The sequence below is a fragment of the Antedon mediterranea genome, chromosome 2, assembly GCF_964355755.1.
Source record: "Antedon mediterranea chromosome 2, ecAntMedi1.1, whole genome shotgun sequence".
In the NCBI taxonomy this organism is placed as follows: Eukaryota; Metazoa; Echinodermata; class Crinoidea; order Comatulida; family Antedonidae; genus Antedon; species Antedon mediterranea.
In genome coordinates, this window is record NC_092671.1 from 24,294,835 (window position 1) to 24,314,207 (window position 19,373).

Consider the following 19,373-nt stretch of genomic DNA (forward strand, 5'->3'; position numbering starts at 1 on the left):
TCAATATAAGCAAATGGATAGCATATGATTGGATAGATACAGTAGTTCATAAAACTAAAAAAATAGTGATTTATTATATAAAAACCAAAATAAATTTACACTACTTTACACTTATATATATACAGTACTCATTTTTGTAGAAAATAAATAAGATATGCACATTTTAAACAAGAAATATTTCTTATAAAAAACGCTGCTCGCTTATTGACGTAACAGTTTTAAAGATATATTGTCCCTCTGAAAAATATTTTTTATTTCAAATTTGTGTTTGAATGTGTAATTTTATTGTCACATAATAGTTATTTTACCTGAAAAAAATGTAATTTAAAGCAAAAAATACTTAAATTGTCTAGTTTTTGAGTTATAATTAAACGTTTCTTTTCTTTTTTTGTGAACAAATATTATTTGTTTGTTACAGAATCTGTGTTTCATATCAGTCACTTTAGTTTATTTTATTGCTAAGGTCAAGTCTGGGGGTCACTTCATCACACCTAGATACTTCATTCAAGTGTGAAGTATCATCTGACAGGGAATTATATAATATCATGGGACTCATAAATACCACAAATGCTTTGGGATTTGTCTTTCCCAGACGTTTTTTGGTGGTACGTATGCATTTCAGCAAAACTTAGATATATAACTGCTGCTTTACTTTCGGTTTCTTAATGAGTCATCCTCCTGGGACGTAGGGGGTAAAGCAGCAGCGTATAAAAATAGATTTCAGTACTACAAGTTGGGTAGCAATGAATATAATATTTTATGGGCTTTTATTTTATACCAAATGGATCTTCCAAGCACAAAATAAATTTGCACTATTTAATATACTCATTTTTGTCAAAAATTAATAAAATATGCCAATTTTAAAAAAAAATCGAAATCATAATTACAGATTTTCAATGCAAGTTGGGTAGCCCATTTTATGGCTTTCATTTGATACCAAATAAATTATTTACTACAACTCTTACAACTGTAGTGTTAAGGACATGGAAGAACAGCTCAATCGCCTGAACAAAGAAAGTAAAAAGGTTGGCCTACAAATGCACAAAGGAAAGACTAAATTTATGACCAACTTCTCGACTCAAGAGACAATAACAATAGACAATCACCAGATTGAGAAAGTTGACAAATATAAATACCTGGGGCAGACCTTGAAAATGCTCAACACTACAGAGGAGGAGATATTAACACGTGTAAAAGCAGGTTGGAGAAGCTTCGGGATGCACAAGCATATCCTGACCGACCAAGACATTCCCATGTCACTAAGATTAAGAAGCAGGGTGTACAATCAACGAAAGAGATGGACAAAAATTGATAACAACACAAAGAGTGTGATAATAGTGAGATACAGAAAAGTACAAAAGTCGAAGACATCATGGTAAAGATCAAAGAATTGAAATGGAGACGGGCAGGACACATAGCCAGAAGAGACGACAACAGATGGACGAAGAGATTGAATGAATGGTAGCCGAGGACAGGGAGAAGAAGAAGAGGACGGCAAAAAAGAAGATGGCGTGACGACATAACAACGTACATTTGAAACAGCAACATGGGAAAGATCGGCAAGGAACAGAACTAAATGGAAACAGCTGGAGGAGGCCTTCACACAGCAGTGGGTGAAATAGGCTATGAGATGAGATGAGATGAAATTATTTAATATTACATTTTAAACCTTTGACCCTGATTTTGTGAATTTTTGCCTTGGATAGCAAATTTGGCACACATCCCATGTTGTTCGTTGGGGTCAAATTATCCTATAACAATTGAGATATTCTCTCCTAAATTAAATGCATACAAATCTGACCCAGGTCCTAGACTATTAGCTCTTTAATATTCGTAAAGTTAGAAGTAAAAAAGTAAAGTCTAAAGTTCCATATCCAGTATTGCTTTCATTTTTGAGTGAAGGGATAGTGTATCAAAATCCAAAAGCCGTAAATACAGGTACTTCCGAATTTTATTCTTGATACAATTGGCAAATACTAGACATTACTTTTACCGTACCAACGGTTAAAAATCTACTGATGAAATCAGAAATTTTATTTTAAAACTCTTCATGATATCTTCCTAAAAGAGAATGGAGCAATATTGTATTGGTGTGATGTTACTAAATCTATGTTTCGCGGGACATATGAAATAGATACAGTAGGTAAAGGGTAGGTGTCCAAGGAGGAGATCCATACAAAAGCTTTTGCATTGTGTCTATATTTCAGAATTAAGCATAATTTATATATAGATTGTATGGATGAAACACTGTAATTTGCCCTAATAAATAATTTGCATAAAACAAATTACCTTTGTACCTCATGTTGCTTTAAATCCCCCCAAAAGTATCCAAGCAGTATAGTAGAGAGGCCAAATACACAAAAGTCCTCTATAAAAAGTTTGGGGGGCATTTTTTGTTAATAGCAGGCAACCATGTTGAATGTATCCTTTGTGGGGTGACAAAAACGATAGGGGTGGATGCCATCTTCAGTTTTGGGTTTTAAGGTCAGTTTATGTGGTCAAGAGGTCAAACAAGGTCAAAATATAGGATTTTTTTTTATTCACGGAAAATCATCTACATTATCAGATCTATCCAAAAAGGTATATCTGAAGATCAACTGATGCTTCATATTGTAGTAATTATGAGATAAACATTTAATTTTACACATAAAAACATAGGAAATTAAATATAAAAGTGTCATTTTCTCAAAATGTTGTTTTCACATATTTCTGTAAAGTACACACAGTTTTTTAATAGGCTTTTTCCAGTCATTGTAAATTTGTCTTTTTCATGTTGTCCACCAGTCATCGTTTTGATTTTTGTCGGAAAAAATAGGTCAAGTGTTATATGTATGAAACGCCATATGTGCCAAAAGATTGGTCTTTTACTATAATATTAATATTACCTATAATAATTAATGTAATACAGTAATATTTAGAAATTTGTTTTTAGAAAAATTATTAATATTACCTATAATAATGTAATAATACTTAGAATTTGTTTTTAGAAAAATTTCGAAAACAGAGACCCCCTATATGAACAAGTTTTTATTGAAGTTTGTTGTTTCAAGAAATCTCGAAAGAGAAACCTGGGTATCGAGTCTTTGCTTTCAAAAACCCTAACTATTGGACTTTATCAAGGTTGGAAGGAGTGGTAATTGGGGACTTCTTCTTGAGGCCTTCGCATCTATGCTATCATGGCTGACGGTGATAACAAATATAAAACTCCTTAAGTAATTAAGAAGTCCTTTATACACATGGATAAAGACGGTTTTAACGTTATTTACAAACATTACGTTACGTACTGTGTCCAGGTATGAAATCCATTTCTCCAAAAAGACATAAACGCACTTGAAGAGGACAACGTCATGCGACAAATCAAATTCCAGCTATCCATTCTTATTCATATGAAGATTGTTTAAAGTTTCTTGGCCTAACAACCCTGTATGACAGACGAATTCATGGTGACTTGATTGAAAATTTTCAAAAGATTTCGAGGGTGTAGCCAAGGAAGACTTCCTTCAAATGAGATGCAATCTAAGCAGAAATACACGAGGACATCAGCTTAGACTTTTTAAACCTAAACTTCACAAAGGACTGATAGGAGATCCACTTTTTCACAATTAGTAATTATATATTTTAATAGTTTGCCAACCAAAGTCGTCATTTCTGAAACTACCAACACATTTAAAAACCGATTGGATTCGTTGTAGAAATGAGGTTAAAAGGGTAAACAAATTTACCTATCTAAACTATCAGAACCAATATTCTAAACACTGAGTGGATGATTGATCAATTCAAAATAGAATCATTGGTATAACATGAAACGCTGTTAAATTCATTGATAGGTTCTGCATGACATAGTCAGACTGATCACGAATCACACATAATACACAATATTCTTTCGAACTGACAGATGGTAAGGAAGATCTTATATTTAAAGTAACAACTTATTGGAAGAAAAAAAACAGTAGAACTTAGAACTTCATGAGCCACTGAGAAAGCATCGCTCTAAACCTTTGCGGATTTCTATAAGGCAACAGTTTCGATAAAGTATATAAAAACTGACAGAAAATCTGCTGATCAACCATTGGAGTATGATCATAGCCCAATTTTAATATCTTTAACCAAATATGACTTCACATATCTTGATGGATGGCGTTGAAATACCGACAGATGTTCCAGAAGAAAACTTACAGTAAAAACATGATGGTCATGCACTATAGGATGCAGTAAACATGGCTGTAAACATTTGGTGACTATGCAAGTATTTATTCAAGTTACCTAGATATTTCATCATTTTGTTGTATTTGATCATTACATTGGAAAGGGGTGGATAAAAGCAGTGACACGATTGAAAGGATAGTCCCAATGTACTAATCTGTACTTCCGTATGTGTTTTGGGCCACACTCATCGGTTTGGAGGAGAACAAATATCACAAAGTTTTTAGACATTCTTTATGTCAATAACAAAGAGCTTGCAATTATACATGAAAGTTGATGTTAATTAATGATATGCACTTTGTAACAGTAGCCTTCAAAAGTATGGACGATGTCTGGTATAGTGAACAATAAAGTGGTTGAAAACCTATTAAGAATAATCTAACCAGCTTCCATGCTATTACAGGTTGCAGCACGTCATTATTTGCTGGTTATGGGAAGAGGTCATACTAGAAATCATTTGTAACGCATCCACTCCTTGTAAATGGAATTGATTAAGATTAAGACTTTCCACGTACAGTGTACACTAAAGTTTAATATTGCCAAATATATGGTACTCTTGAGCAGAACTGTATAATAACAGACTACTCTTTGGTGCTACCTCCATCTAGACTCAGTGACCATATACCATTAACACTAGTGATATATATTTCCCTTAAATATTAAGTATTTCACTTCACTCAATAAATATTTAAGTACCTGTATTTCTACTTCGGGAAACACTTAAAATTAAAAAAACTCGCCTATGGTGAATACAGACATCATAGAACCTAAACATACGAGCCAACTATCAGGCAGAGCTATCAGTAGGCCTATGTGGCCTAAATGAATCGGGTCGTTTGGAAGCCCCTAACCCAGTAGTCAGTTTGGAACTTGTTACATGTGTATGTAAACTAAAGAGCCAGATGAAGTTGTTACAGAAAGCATGCATATGTGGTTGTGATTCAATCGTTTGCCGTTACCCAGATGGCTAGTAGGCATTATATATCAGTGCTTGAAGGAATACCCACCTCAGAGCGTTACCTCCTTCCATCCCAGAAAAATTTCGAATATTGGCATGTGCCCATGCCGCCCATTACTCCCAACCCACAAACCCTCTGTGACCGTTTTTAAATGAAATTTAAGACATTCCAGTAGGCCTCCAATTTCGGTTATTTTGATACTCTAGGACTCATCCTCTCCATTCCTTGAACACCTTCCAGGAGTGACTCAAAAAGTTTAAAATCTTCCCAGTACAATTCTGGTCTTTTTGACACCACACTATAACCATCAGCTCCAGGCTATCATGAAAATTATATTTATTTCAATTATTAATACCGATAATTAACAGGTATGTGCTCTATTTGACCTTATGACCTTGAAAATGACCTTTAAACTTGTAAGTTGAAAAATTGATGAACTTCAGCATCTACAGCAATATGTCAATAATGATCCAATAATGGTTACATTTCTTTTAATTAGCTTATATGTTGTTGAAAACAGCTTAAACCTCTATTTTACCATATTTGACCTTATAACCTTGAAAATGACCTTTGACCTGAAATTTGAGAGCGGCATCCACCCCTATCTTTTTTGTCATCCCATAAGGGATATATTCCACATGGTTGCCTGCTATTAACAGAAAATTCCCCCCATGATGAAAAAGCTCACATTGGCCGCCCTACTAGTATGTTCTAGTAAAACAGCATGATAAACCAATTGCTCTGTAGCCACCAAAATATTGAGATGACAAACTAGGTGATCCTGGCTGGATATTGTGAATGGGATTAAACAGCCAACCTGGGGCACATAGAGAACACTAATAATACAGAACAAATTGCCTTAACTTGAAAGACAAAAAAGCAGTTGTTCTTTGTTGGCACCCAATTTTGCTTAGTATTTCCATATATCCTATATGGTATATAATCCTACTTTGGTTCTAATCTCCCCTCCTACGTTATGTCTGATTTTAATAACAAACAGCCATCCCCAGGTATTAGTCCCAGATTGACTTTTGGTTTGGATGTAGGCCTTTCTCTAGCCAGTACAGATGCTTACCAATTTTTCTTTTTTTTTTTTAACCAGGGTTTCCCCGTGTGTAGTCCCACCCCCACAAAGTCAGCCGATTTCGTGTTCTAGGAGAGTGGGGGATTATATCAGAGGATATAAGGATTAATAAATTCAAATTAAGCAAATTTAAGGCAAAGTTAAGACGATTTTTTTTCCTAAGCAAGTTTGATAAATCCGGCCCAGGCTTTACATTTTTTTAAAAACTTTTTATATGATGATTTTATGTTTATGTTTTGAGTATATATTCCAATAGGCACATTGTGCTTGTGGTTGTAGAATTGTTTGTCTTATTACTTCCTCTTTTTCATTTAGGTACTATGTTGAGGTGAGACATGGAGAGTTTACTTGGAATGTTAAGCACAAGTTTAATCACTTTCGGAGGTTACATGAGGAAATTCTATTATATAAAGCTCAACTGAATGTTCCTATCCCAACTCAAAGGTAAAAATCATGTGGTGGACTTTTTCATCGATCAATTCTCCCGATTTAGAAATTCTTAACTTTTAGTACCAAATGATAGAGACCTCAACCAGAGACTCAAGAGTGTCTGTTTTCGAGAAATCTCAAAATCAGAGACTCCCAATAAAACATTACCTTATTAAAACTAACAGTTACCCATGTTCTGCCAAGCCGTTTCTGCCTTGTGATTATACTAATTCGCATTGGATCAGTAAAAATAATAAAAGAGCACTCTTTCCTAATAAAAATTATACAAATTGAAAAAAGCAAATTGTATCAAGAATGAAATTCTGAACTATTTACGGCCATTGATTTTGTTATACACAAAGTATTCATTCACTTTGAAATATCTGTAAGTAAGCTAAAAAATAAAAGCTATACTGGATGTGTTAAATTTTGGAATTGTTCTGTGTGAATTTAATCTAAGGTGTGTGCATCAGAAACCCGTTATTTCAAACGGGTTGAATGGGTTTCAGAAATAGTGATGTGTGTGAAATGGGTCACATTTACCTATAGATAAAATAAAAAAGTAGACATAAATCGACCTAAATCATACAAATAATCTCATATTTCTCACACATTGTTAATTGTTATGTGGTAATATATAATGTACATGGTAAGTTGTTTTCATGTTCAACAAATTATCAAACCATTTGGATTTGTTATGTTTGTGTTTTTATTCATTGACATTTTTTTTCATTTTTTTAGATAATTAAAAAAAAATTTGTTTTTTTAATGTTTAGTCACATAGAACGAAGGAAATCTTACAAGCATAACAGAAGCACAAAAGATTTGGCGCACTTTCCACGGACACTAGATGGGATGATTACATCATCTGAAATGCCAAAACGAATGGTACAGTAAGGTTGCATTATTTTAGAGTATCACTGCCTTTCCCTATATAGTAGATTACAAGTACGTCTAATTTATACCTCTAATATATTGCAACAATAACTAAAAATTGCAATTTACAAGTGAGTGCAGCGAGCAGATCTGTAAAAAAAAAGGTATGTTGAGAGGAAAAGTCATACATTTTTATGGCAAACAGTGATCTTTCACGATGAGATCCAGAGAAGTAACTATCTTAATTTAGAATTCAGAAACAAAAGTAATGTTCTGCAACTGTATTACCAAGTGATAACAATAAACAATTACCCAATGGAATATTTGTAATGCATATTTCACTAAAGCAATATGGTTTATTGAATTATTATTACAATATTATACATACATGTATATAATATGTATTATGTATTTTTTTTATTCTTCATCGGAATGCAGCAAGCACTTGAAGGGTACTTACAAGGAATTGCTAAAAACCCTCTTTACAGAAATCATCCGAAAGCGGTAAGTTATTTATATTAAAATTTTATGTTATTTTTTCACTTGTTTCATTTGAAAAGAATGTCTTGTATCCACCAACAGCCAAATACCATAGTAATACCAGTAATATAAAAAAAAACCTTTCGAACAGTAATTATATTAGTGTGGTGAAAAACTGTTTGTTTGAAATGAAATGAATATTAATTGGTGTAATATACCGTATATTTCGGTGTATAAGTCGCACCTGTGTATAAGACGCACCCCCTAACTGAGAGTAAAATATCGGTATTTTTTATATCGTCGGTGTATAAGACGCACCTTATATTTCATCAAAACAATATTTTTTTAAATTGTAATCAATATTATTGTAATAATATATTTTGTTATATCTGCAACGGCGTCCTTTATTTAGGTTTTTTCTTACCTAGGCTCGGCCGCGCCCAGCCTCAACAGCCGCAACATCGAGTGCATGACCGTGTGTGTAACATTACGTGTGGGCTAGCCTCGCTCGATCATTTCGAGAGGGCACACGTTTTCACGGACAATCGTATTCGATTAGTATCTATGTATGTATCCGAGAATTGAAGTGTGTACGCTAGGTCCATGCTATAATCACCTGGAGAATATACTAGTCGAATACCGTACACCATGTGGCCGCCAAGAGGGCTTGCGTTGCGGGTACGGCGATCGTGCATATAACTACTGTATAAATAAATACTATTCCAATCGTACGTAAACGTTTACAAATGAAATTTTATCGCCATAATGAACAAATCTTTTCATCATATTTAGTATAACATCATGCTAAAATGCCTTGAAAACTAGGCAGAAGCAGGTTGCCGTTACGTTAGTTAGTTACTGTAGCTAGGCCTAGCCTATCAGTCAGGCCTAGCAAACGAGGTGACGATAGCCTAGGCCTATATGTACAATCTGTGTGGTGAGGCATTTATGTTCGGTGTATAAGACGCACCCTTAATTTAGAGGTCAAATTTGCGTGTCAAAAGTGCGACTTATACACCGAAATATACGGTACCAAAATAAACAAACAGTATTCAAACAATCCAGTGAAGTGCTTTGTATTCTCACATTCATAACAAACGTTCCAGTCAAGTGTATTTTTGCATTCATGCGAGTGGAGTTGTGGCTTGGTGGCTATGATGCTTGGCTACCACTCCAAGGGTCCTGGGTTCAAGTCCCGTCACATGTCAGGACAAAATTACAATTGCACTCCCAAAGACTTGTAATAAGACTTTGTTTATATAGAGCATCTTGTGTAATGTTAGTCTTCATGTGAACCTCTGAGGGTCCCTAATGATCAGCAATTGCTGGATGGATCACCCTCATTAAATATCGTAAAAAAAAAAAAAATAGATATCACAAACGTTATTCTGTGTGCAGTAGGCTAGCATGTATCGAATCTATAACCAACGTTATAATATTGTGCTTGTGTCGTTGTATGCCCCGTTATTATAACGAACTGACCATCTGCAGACCATGCAAATAAAGCAACTCGCAGACCAAGTAGGCTATTTACATAAATAAACACTACAATTGGGATGATTTTTAAAAGCATGTAAAAATTATAGAGGACACTATAATACTGTATATTAAAAATTACCTAAAACTAATTAAGGTGCTAACTATTAAAAATAGAAATATATTGACATCTATAATAGTAAACATGAGTATTTTACTGTTGGCGTAGCAAAGGCGAAGAAATGTCAGGTACATTGTATTTTAGCTTGATGTGACACAAAATTGGCATTATCAGGATATTTGTTTTTGTTTACCCAAAATATCAGGAGAAATTGTAATAGGAGAGTGGGAGATGACACAAAATATCCCAAGACTCTCTGTTATCTCTGTATTCTTCTTGTAAAATATGTACTTGAATGTTTAATAGTAATATTAGACCTGACTGAGAAAATAAATGAAAGACAGGATGACACTTGAAAGTGTTTCCTTTTTAACATGCAATGTATTTGTTATAATATTATTAACCATACATCATGATTTGATTAATGAAGTAGTGATGATGTCACAGTACACTCTTTTTGTAAATGTAGTCCATCTTGTTAAACCAATGTCAATGATAATACATGCTCTATGTCTATAAAATTCCTTTAGGTTAAGGGATTAGTAGGACCTATTTTATTTTATCTTGTCACATGTTTATAGTCCAGTAAAAAATCACCCTCACCATGGTATAAGAACGTACCCTAATAAAATTTCATCCGTAGGTTCTATGTATAAAGGTAATAACATTTCTTGATGTTGCGTCTTGCAAAACTTGGGATTTTACGAGAAAATTAGACTTTTATACCCAATTTATAACCGCCTCATGTCGTATTATTGTGTACAGCGAATGCGACGAAGCGTGACTGAAATTACGAGACGCCGTTAGCGCCCGTTGAAAAATGCATTAACAAAGCTAAAAACCTACAAAATTAATAGTTTATACAACAATTTAAATATAGTTTACAATAAATTGTATAATAAAATACATAACTTATAAAGAAAACCCAAGTATAAACTAAAATATTTACAGATTTAACTGTTTTATTCTTTTACATTTAATTAATTAATTAATTAATCTTCATCTTCACTTTTGAGGAAAATAGCCTCTTTTAGGTTTAAAACGTCATTTATAAGCATTTGAATAAGCCAACAAATTAAACTACTGTTTTCTCCCAAGCTTTTTAAATATTATTTAAATGCATTAAAATGCGTCGAACTCGGCGGATAACAATATTTGAAATAAAAATGCATATAAAACTTTTGTTCCGGACTTTACTTTTTTTGTCCCAAGTTAGAACTTTCAGGCCGTGGAGGTGAACTGATTGTTTATGACATGCTTTTTTGTATAAAGTGTCCAATAATAATTATCATTGTAGGACTACTCTCCACCAAAAAACTTTATATTAGAAAGTATTTAATACGTCACGTCTTTAAAAAAGGAGAATTGGGTAATACAGTATGTAGTTTCTCGCGAATCTTACATCACACTCCAACATTCTCACTCTCTTTTATTTAGTGGAAAAACACTTTAACTTTAGAATGCTTTGAATTCTGGAAGACGACTTCGAACTTAAGGAATCGTCATGAATGACGTTTATTGGCTCAAACTTCACACATCGGTACGATGTGAAGGCCAGACGGATTCAGAGAGGATCAAACCGGCTCCTCCTCCCCATTGGCAGTGGGGCAGCGGTGGGTGGCGGCGGGTGAAAGGGGAAAATGAAAAATGTTGATTCAGACGAATGCCAACCAGCCCCTTTGATACGCTCTTAATAATTGTTGGAAAGTGAACGTAGGTCTACTTGAGGTAGTATCTTTCGTATAGGCCTACGTGAAATGGATTATCTTTAAATAATTGGTTCTTACTCTAATTAAGATTATAATCGCGAATGATAGTTCAAAATATGCTATGCATTGTGATATCCACGCAAGTAGGCCTATGCTGTGAAAAAAAAGAATTTCCAAAATAAAAAACCAGCAGAACTAGTAGATCATTACGCTTCAGCAGATATACAAATATACACTTAATCCATAATGATGGTATATTGGAGGTTGTAATGTGTTTAAATATATACAATCCGTTTTTCCATGATAAAAAATACAAATAAATTTGTGATAATAAAATATTCTGCCTCTTTCGTAAAAAAAGACAATAACTAACAAACCGCATCCAGGTTTCGTATATTAATGCCGTGTAATGCCGTGCCGTATAACCATCCATACAAGTCCGATAAAAGTATGACGCGTGAGGGCGCACTTTATTTTATGGAAGGCCATTTTTAAACACATATTTGTAAATATTTTAGTTTGTACTTGGATTTTCTTTATAAGTTATGTATTTTATTATACAATTTATTGTAAACTATATTTAAATTATTGTATAAACTATTAATTTTGTAGGTTTTTAGCTTTGTTAATGCATTTTTCAACGGGTGCTAACAGCGTCTCGTAATTTCAGTCATGCTTCGTCGCATTCGCTGTACACAATAATACGACATGAGGCGGTTATAAATTGGGTATAAAAGTCTAATTTTCTCGTAAAATCCCAAGTTTTGCAAGACGCAACATCAAGAAATGTTATTACCTTTATACATAGAACTTACGGATGAAATTTTATTAGGGTACGTTCTTATACCATGGTGAGGGTGATTTTTGACTGGACTATTACTTATTAATCTTATATTGGCCATTTTTTGTTTCCTTCTATATTTGCACAATAACATAGATGATTATTCCACATAAACTAGTTTCAGTTTGTTGTTAAAGCTCAGGTACAGGCATGAATTTTAAATATAATATCTGGTTAATTGTACATAAATCAAATATTTGTAATAGAAATCAAGACGAAAAACCATGAATTTCCCCTAATATGGTCAAATACAAAATTTGGCAAAATTCTGCCAAAAAAAACCAGGAAGACTTTTTTTTCAGTAGTTACAGTAGGTAGTTAACATAATGTAATAACATGTCTGGTGACTCCCTAGAAGGTGAAAAAAGATGGTGGATATACGGTGGATAATTTTTGCTATAGCATGAAAATAAAATTCTTAAGTTGAATAAAAATACAAGAAATGTAAAATTCAAGTTATATTACCTATATTTAGTCATCTGATAACATTTTTTACCACACTGTTTATTTTTCATAGCTTTTTAAAATGCCTGTCTATTTTCAAAATTTGTGTACAAAAGAATAGAGATTTTACTGTGTAATTTGTACTATCCCCCCACTGATATGAAAGTGCTAATTTTCAACAAGCTCCTGTAACACAAATAAAATCCCAAAAATTATGAAACATAGGAGAAACTATAGATCGATAATTATTGGAATGTATGATCAATAGAAATTTTTGCCCGCACCTGGCCTTTAAAACAACAAATATTAATTATTGAAAAATAGTTTTGACAAATAAAAAAAAATCTACAGTATACAAAACATATTTAACCCTTATGTATCAAGTTTTTTTTATTATTAAAGCACTTAACTATATTGATTATTATTATTGCTATTCTAGATCTTAGAGAACTAAATAAATTAATTTTAAAATGAAATGAAGAAATTTAAAGAATTAAAGAAACTTATTCTTAAAATATACATTTTTTTTTCTTTCCAAAAGATATAACTAACTCTATTTGCACTTTTACTCCATTTTCTTGAAGAGTGTAAAAGATGGTTTTTGCAATCAGTTGTAACTAGCAGTCTTGAAATGGAATAACAACCATTTTATTGTAATATTATATCCAATCAATTCGGTTGATTCTCCTGAGGATTGATAACACTTAAATTAAATTATGCATTGTGTTTGTTGAACACTGACAATTATTATTATTATTATTACTATCAGTAACCCGTGCTCCGCATGGTCTTTGAAAGCAATACTGGATATGGGACTTTACAAAAATGAAAGTTGCTAAAGAAAAATTGTGAATATGAATTGGTAATTTATAGAATTGAGATGTGAAGTATTGGCATAATAAAAACTTGAAATCAACACAAAAAATACATGATGTTGAAGTAAGATGATGCACGCGGACACAGGCCTATAAAATACCAAACTATATTTCAGGTGTATTTTTCGTTGTGATATTTTGTTTGTCAGAATTTTTCCTTAATCCATTTTTTTTTGTTCATTTACATTTTTGTAATTAGATTATTAGATTGAGGTCTAGTTTTGATTTTTAGATTTAACCATGTTGCGGATTTGAACTCGAATGTACTAAACATTGATATCAATGGTCACGGCGATTTGCTCACTGAGGCAAACCGTGATTTACAAAATACATTCTGTTCCAAGGATAGGTGTAATTAATTAAAACTTCAACAGTGCGATCATTCGATATGGTTGACTAAAGACTGTTTATTTAGCGGCCCGGCATGGTATTTGTAGATCCGGCCATGGCGGTACACTAAAGAGAAGGTTGCGTAGTTTATACAGTGACGTAACATGGTCGCTGAGATGTCTAATTACTACTATTTTTTGCCTTTTTTAGTGTTTATCCTTAAAAGTCAGGAACGTGACATAGCCTACCGTGTGCGGCCCCTCAATAAACATCAGTGTGCCAAATGTGAGCATGTATCTTTCAGTGGTTTTGGAGGAGATACGTAAAATTATGTGAAACATTTAGTAGCATTAATATATAGATTGTTGTCGTTGTCGTCGTCATCAACTCCGGAATGCCTCCGCAGTTTTGCTTTTGGTGTGAAAGGGGTATATATTATACTGTATGGTAATATTAAATAAGATTTGTTTGCGTTTTTTTCAGCTGGAATTTTTGGAGATTAGTCATTTGTCATTTGTCAATGATCTTGGACCAAAAGGAAAGTAAGATAAACATTTGTTACTTCATTTATCCCAAAGTATGTATATATAAGTGGGATGATGGTCGGTAAACACTAACTTGAGCATGCGACTGCAGCCATGTTTATGGCCGTGTTACCTTTTAATCTTTGTTTCATTTGATAAAGTGAATTTTTTAAAGAAGGGTAGTTTGAGAAACACGTCCCAGGCTTATCACATGACTTACACTTACAGTATATTCTCTTGTTAAGTTGGATATTGTGGTTTTCAAATTATGTGGTGTTTTTTTTTTTTCAGAGAAGGATGGGTTGAGAAACGGTCTGGGGGTCATCATGTGGCTCAAGGGTGTTGTGGTTGTATGTCATACTGTATTGAATGCTTCACTGCACACTATAACAAAAGGTATTTAGACTAATTCAGAGGCTAGAGATATTTCAGCATATTTAAAGCTTTTCATACTTGGCCTTTAAATTTACATTATTAAATTGTTTAAATTATGAATAAATTCTAATTAAGGTAAGGTAAAACTTATTTGCTGACAGTTGGGTACCCATCTCCCATTGTGTGCATTTGCGAGTCTGACTTTCTCAACAATGCAGTGACCGAACCGGAGCTTGGGATGCGAGTGCAATGCTCTTACTACTGCGCTACAGTTCCCCACCATTTCTAATTAAAAATTATAAAATCATGAAGGAGTATACACAATCTAAGCCTGAGCAACAAGGAAACAAGATTCTTTTCAAATACATTGTGACCCCTTTGGTGATTAGTTTGCAATTGATCTTTATGCTGGTTTAACACAAGACAAGCTTAACAGCTTCCCAGCTTAACTTTGCCTGGCTGGCTTTAATGCAATAACCCAGCATAGTTAGACTTGAGAATAATTTACAAGGTGAGATGCATATTTGAATTTGTTACCTAATTTGCAAAAAAAAAAAAACTTTTATTATAATTATTATTAGTATTATTTCTGTATTCATTTGAGTATAATACTAAGTATATAGGTTAAACAATTTAAATATTAAAGACGAAATAAATTAATAAATAAAACACAATATGCAGAAAGTTTATGTGGATGCAGCTGGTACAACAATGAAAGCCAAGCTATTCAAGATTTGAAGTTAATATTGGTGTTAATTTAAATTATTAAATATGTATTGTTCCCAAAAACATGAAAAAAATAATCAAATCAGACTTTGAATAGACCGTTTTGCAGTATTAAGTAATATTCACATCTAAAGAAAAAAAAACAACAAAAATAATGATGTCGACCTACAACTAGCTGTCAGGTCCTGGATCATTATACTCCAATAAAGCAGGAAAACTGCATCACACTAGAGTTTGTATGACCAGACCTTTAGTTGTTGATATGACTGGGTTTGATTGTGGGTTGTGATTTCATTGTCCATTATGCGGAAATTTTTCCATTTTTAAATTGAGAAATTTTAACAAAGTTCAATATGTTGTGTGGTAATTCATTCCAATGTTTCATACATCAAAGACTACTTTTTGGTAATTCTTATTTCAAAGTATTGAATACTAAATTAGCTGATAGACCATTAGCCACCTGAATTATAGTTATCTTACCAAAATTCTTTCGGACATTCAATTTCGCTCTGAAACCCAGCTTTACCAATCTGTGTCAACATTATTTAAACTGTGATTTTCTTGAATCTAATGTTAATGTTAAATTTGATCCTCTACAATATGGTTTTGTTAATGATACAGCAATGGCAGCTGTGAATGTCAATGATGTTATACAGTAGTACTATAGTATTAATAAACCAAGGTTCTACTGTATTCATTTTTTCCCTTGGAGCTGAGGAAGCAATTATATATAAATTTACTTAAATTTATATATAAATCGCGAGTTATTTCTAGAATTTTTACTCAATGGTATGTAAAGTTGGTTCGTACTTTTGGTACTGATTTTAACCATCTGAACCAACTATGTTTACTAATTAAATTGAGTTAGATAATTAGTTATTGACAATTAAAACGAATTTAGGTTCAACGATTTGTGTTTTTCGATCGTGGTACACTGTCTAATGGATGTCCATCTTGAAAAATACCCGCACACAATAATACGAGGATGCTTCGCATTTTTCTACCTCCTCCTACGATAATTGTTTTTAATTGCTAAAAAGCGGTTGAACAGCTAGAGTACAGCATCATAGTGTTGAAGAAAAAATACTATTTTGATAGATTTAATATACATTTATACAAATGTATTGATTTGCGATGAATGGAACATCCCAATTTATTTAGTTTAACCTCGGAGGTATACCTCAATGGTTTATTTATTTATTTATTTATTCTTTCTTTTGACTGGATTGCATTTTCAGTAACGCAGTACTGCTTTCCAAAATGGTCCAGTTATAAGTTTATAGGTAAGTTTATGGGCCCTTGGAGAATAAACATAATTAGTATTGCAATGCTATACAGTACTGTAAATAGGTATTAACCACTTTTGATCACCATTTGAATTGCAAATTTCAGTGTTGGTACTGTTAGATATAATATAATACAAAACAAATATACAAATAAACTTTTTTACTGTGAGTGTGAGTAGCTATGGTACTTCGATTATAAACACATAATATACAAATGAACTTTATTACTGACAGCTGCTTCTCAACGTTTGTATTAATTAATAATTACAAAATATATAAACATCATAGTGGTATATTGTTACATGTACTTTTCAATCGACTATGACAGTGACAGTTTTAACAAAGTATTAATCGCAAATGTTTTACTGTATTTAGTGGTATATTATTTATAGGCCTAAAAAACAGGAAATAAAAAAATGTTTGTTAGGCCTACTGAGTGGAGAGAATATATTAAAAAAGTGTTCCTCTTTGTACCTATCCTCTTCCCCATCCCTCAACCCTAATGTTACATGCAAAATACAAATTGGGTTTGTTTATCAATCAAAAATTTTGACTCATTTTGTGACAAGTTTCTCTTTTGGAAGTAGTTCCCAGGGTGCTAATTTTGGTTGACTACATAAATCATTGTGTCTATTTCGTTTCTGTAAACGACAATGTATTCGAGAAACAACCTAGATGACCATCTAGGGCTAGGAAGTTCTCGCCGTTCATTTTTTAATTTGTTCTACTGGGACATGGTATCTGAATTAAATGCTATGGAGTTTGATATGTCAATTCATCTTTTAATGTATTTTGTTATGACGATGACTTTCTCCTTTTTATCTTAACATAAACTGATTTGCATACTGATAATTGTGTTAATTTACCTCCGCCAAGGAGGTATATGTAATCGGTAGCGTGTGTTTGTTTGTTTGTTTGTTTGTTAGCAGGATTACTCAAAAAGTAATTACAAGATCTTTACCAAAATGAATAGACAGATAGATATGTGGTCAAGGACCATTCCATTACATTTTGGGACCATTTGGGACCACAGTCCCAATTCTGGACCACTTTTTAGTATACTTTTTAGTATACTTTTTTAGACCTGCTAGTGTTAAAAGATAGGACAGAATTTTTCAAAAGCCGGCGAGCATTCTTAAAGTAACAAGTAAACTGAAATTGCATTTTCTCGAGAACTACACTGGTCCAAAAAACTTCATTTTTGAACAAGAGGCAAGAGTTAAAATTTGTGATTTGTAATTATAAAACATAATTTGATTTAATGTGCAGGTTTGTTGATGCGAGTAGTTTAAAAAACCTATTTCTTTTCAAATTCACTCGTTTGATTTTCGCGTTGCTGTTCTATTGTTAGTCAACTGAAGCTATTGTTAATTGAAAGGCTTGTTACATAACCATTACACCAAACTCGCATACACATGCTTGTAATGAAATTAGCCTAAATCACAAACAGCATTAAGACACACACAAATATATATATATATATTTTTTACCGGAGAAATCTTATGTAGGAGAATTTTACAATTTTTCTAGTTAGTACTGTATCATGTTTTGCCATTAATTCCGAACAAGACAACTTGTAAAATATCTGGAATAATGTTAATCCTAAAACCATGTTGTTTCCTCGATAATTGTAATCTAAAAGTCACAGATTCTGTAATAATATATCTTGGTGTCACTTTCAATGACATAAAATCCTCTTGTTTAGACTGAATAAATGCAATTTACGCCCCACTGGAAAACTATAATATTATCAATTTTAACATTTATTAATATAAATGTTATTAGTACAATTCAAAAATTTAAAAAACAGTGATGGGTTATAAGTACTATAGGAATACACCTGTATTATGTAATAAATAAAGGTTGAAAGTTCTATAATGGTAAACATATACTCGGTAATACAGTAACTGGAAATAAAAAGACATATAACTATAAATATATATCCATCTTGCTAATACTCTGATAGATAAGATTAAGTATGCTTACATAACTCCTGCCTGTCAAACCATATCTTCGATAAGTGAAGATGATGGACAAACAACTAAAAAGTTGTGAATGCAATCACCGTAGGCGTATGTGACACCGTTACAACAGTATTTAAAATAGCCCCATACACATACAAATAACAGCCATATTAATTATCTTAAAGTCTTACTGAGGGCGTTCTAGGTATTATATTGTTTCCATTTTGTTTTATTTGCATTGCTTTTGGTAATGTATCTGTACATTTCTGGAGGCTTTATCAATTAAATTGAATATATGTTTTGCCTTACATTTTTTTTTAAAATTATTTATTCAAAGGAATTTACTTAATCTGAAAGAGATAGGTTAATTTTAGTATTTATAAGATGTTTTATGACATTATTGATAAAGAGCAGAGTCAATTACACTGTTATCGTGATTAAATGCTTTGTTACATTTTTCAATGAAATAATAAATAATGTAATAACCACATTTAATATATTGTGTAGGTGGTTTGTTGCCAAAGACTCGTTTGTTGCTTACGTGCAACCAGATGATGGACATCTACGAGCTGTCTTACTTATGGACAGACATTTTGTTGCTAGAAGTGGGAAGGAACATCTTGGTGATATAAGAAGTCTTTTAATCTCAAATCAGTTCAGGTACCCTTCTA

General features: G+C 32.7%; 1 protein-coding gene across 1 annotated transcript in view; it reads left to right on the top strand.

Annotated features, from left to right (window-relative positions):
- The window catches only part of LOC140040748 (phospholipase D1-like), a 77,725-nt gene that overhangs the window by 40,014 nt on the left and 18,338 nt on the right, over positions 1-19,373 (top strand). Inside the window, exons 4-9 of the mRNA XM_072086911.1 lie at positions 6,562-6,690; positions 7,452-7,563; positions 7,990-8,055; positions 14,311-14,369; positions 14,643-14,747; positions 19,210-19,362. Coding sequence (XP_071943012.1) covers positions 6,562-6,690; positions 7,452-7,563; positions 7,990-8,055; positions 14,311-14,369; positions 14,643-14,747; positions 19,210-19,362 — 624 coding nt within the window. The remainder of the gene's footprint in view (positions 1-6,561; positions 6,691-7,451; positions 7,564-7,989; positions 8,056-14,310; positions 14,370-14,642; positions 14,748-19,209; positions 19,363-19,373) is intronic.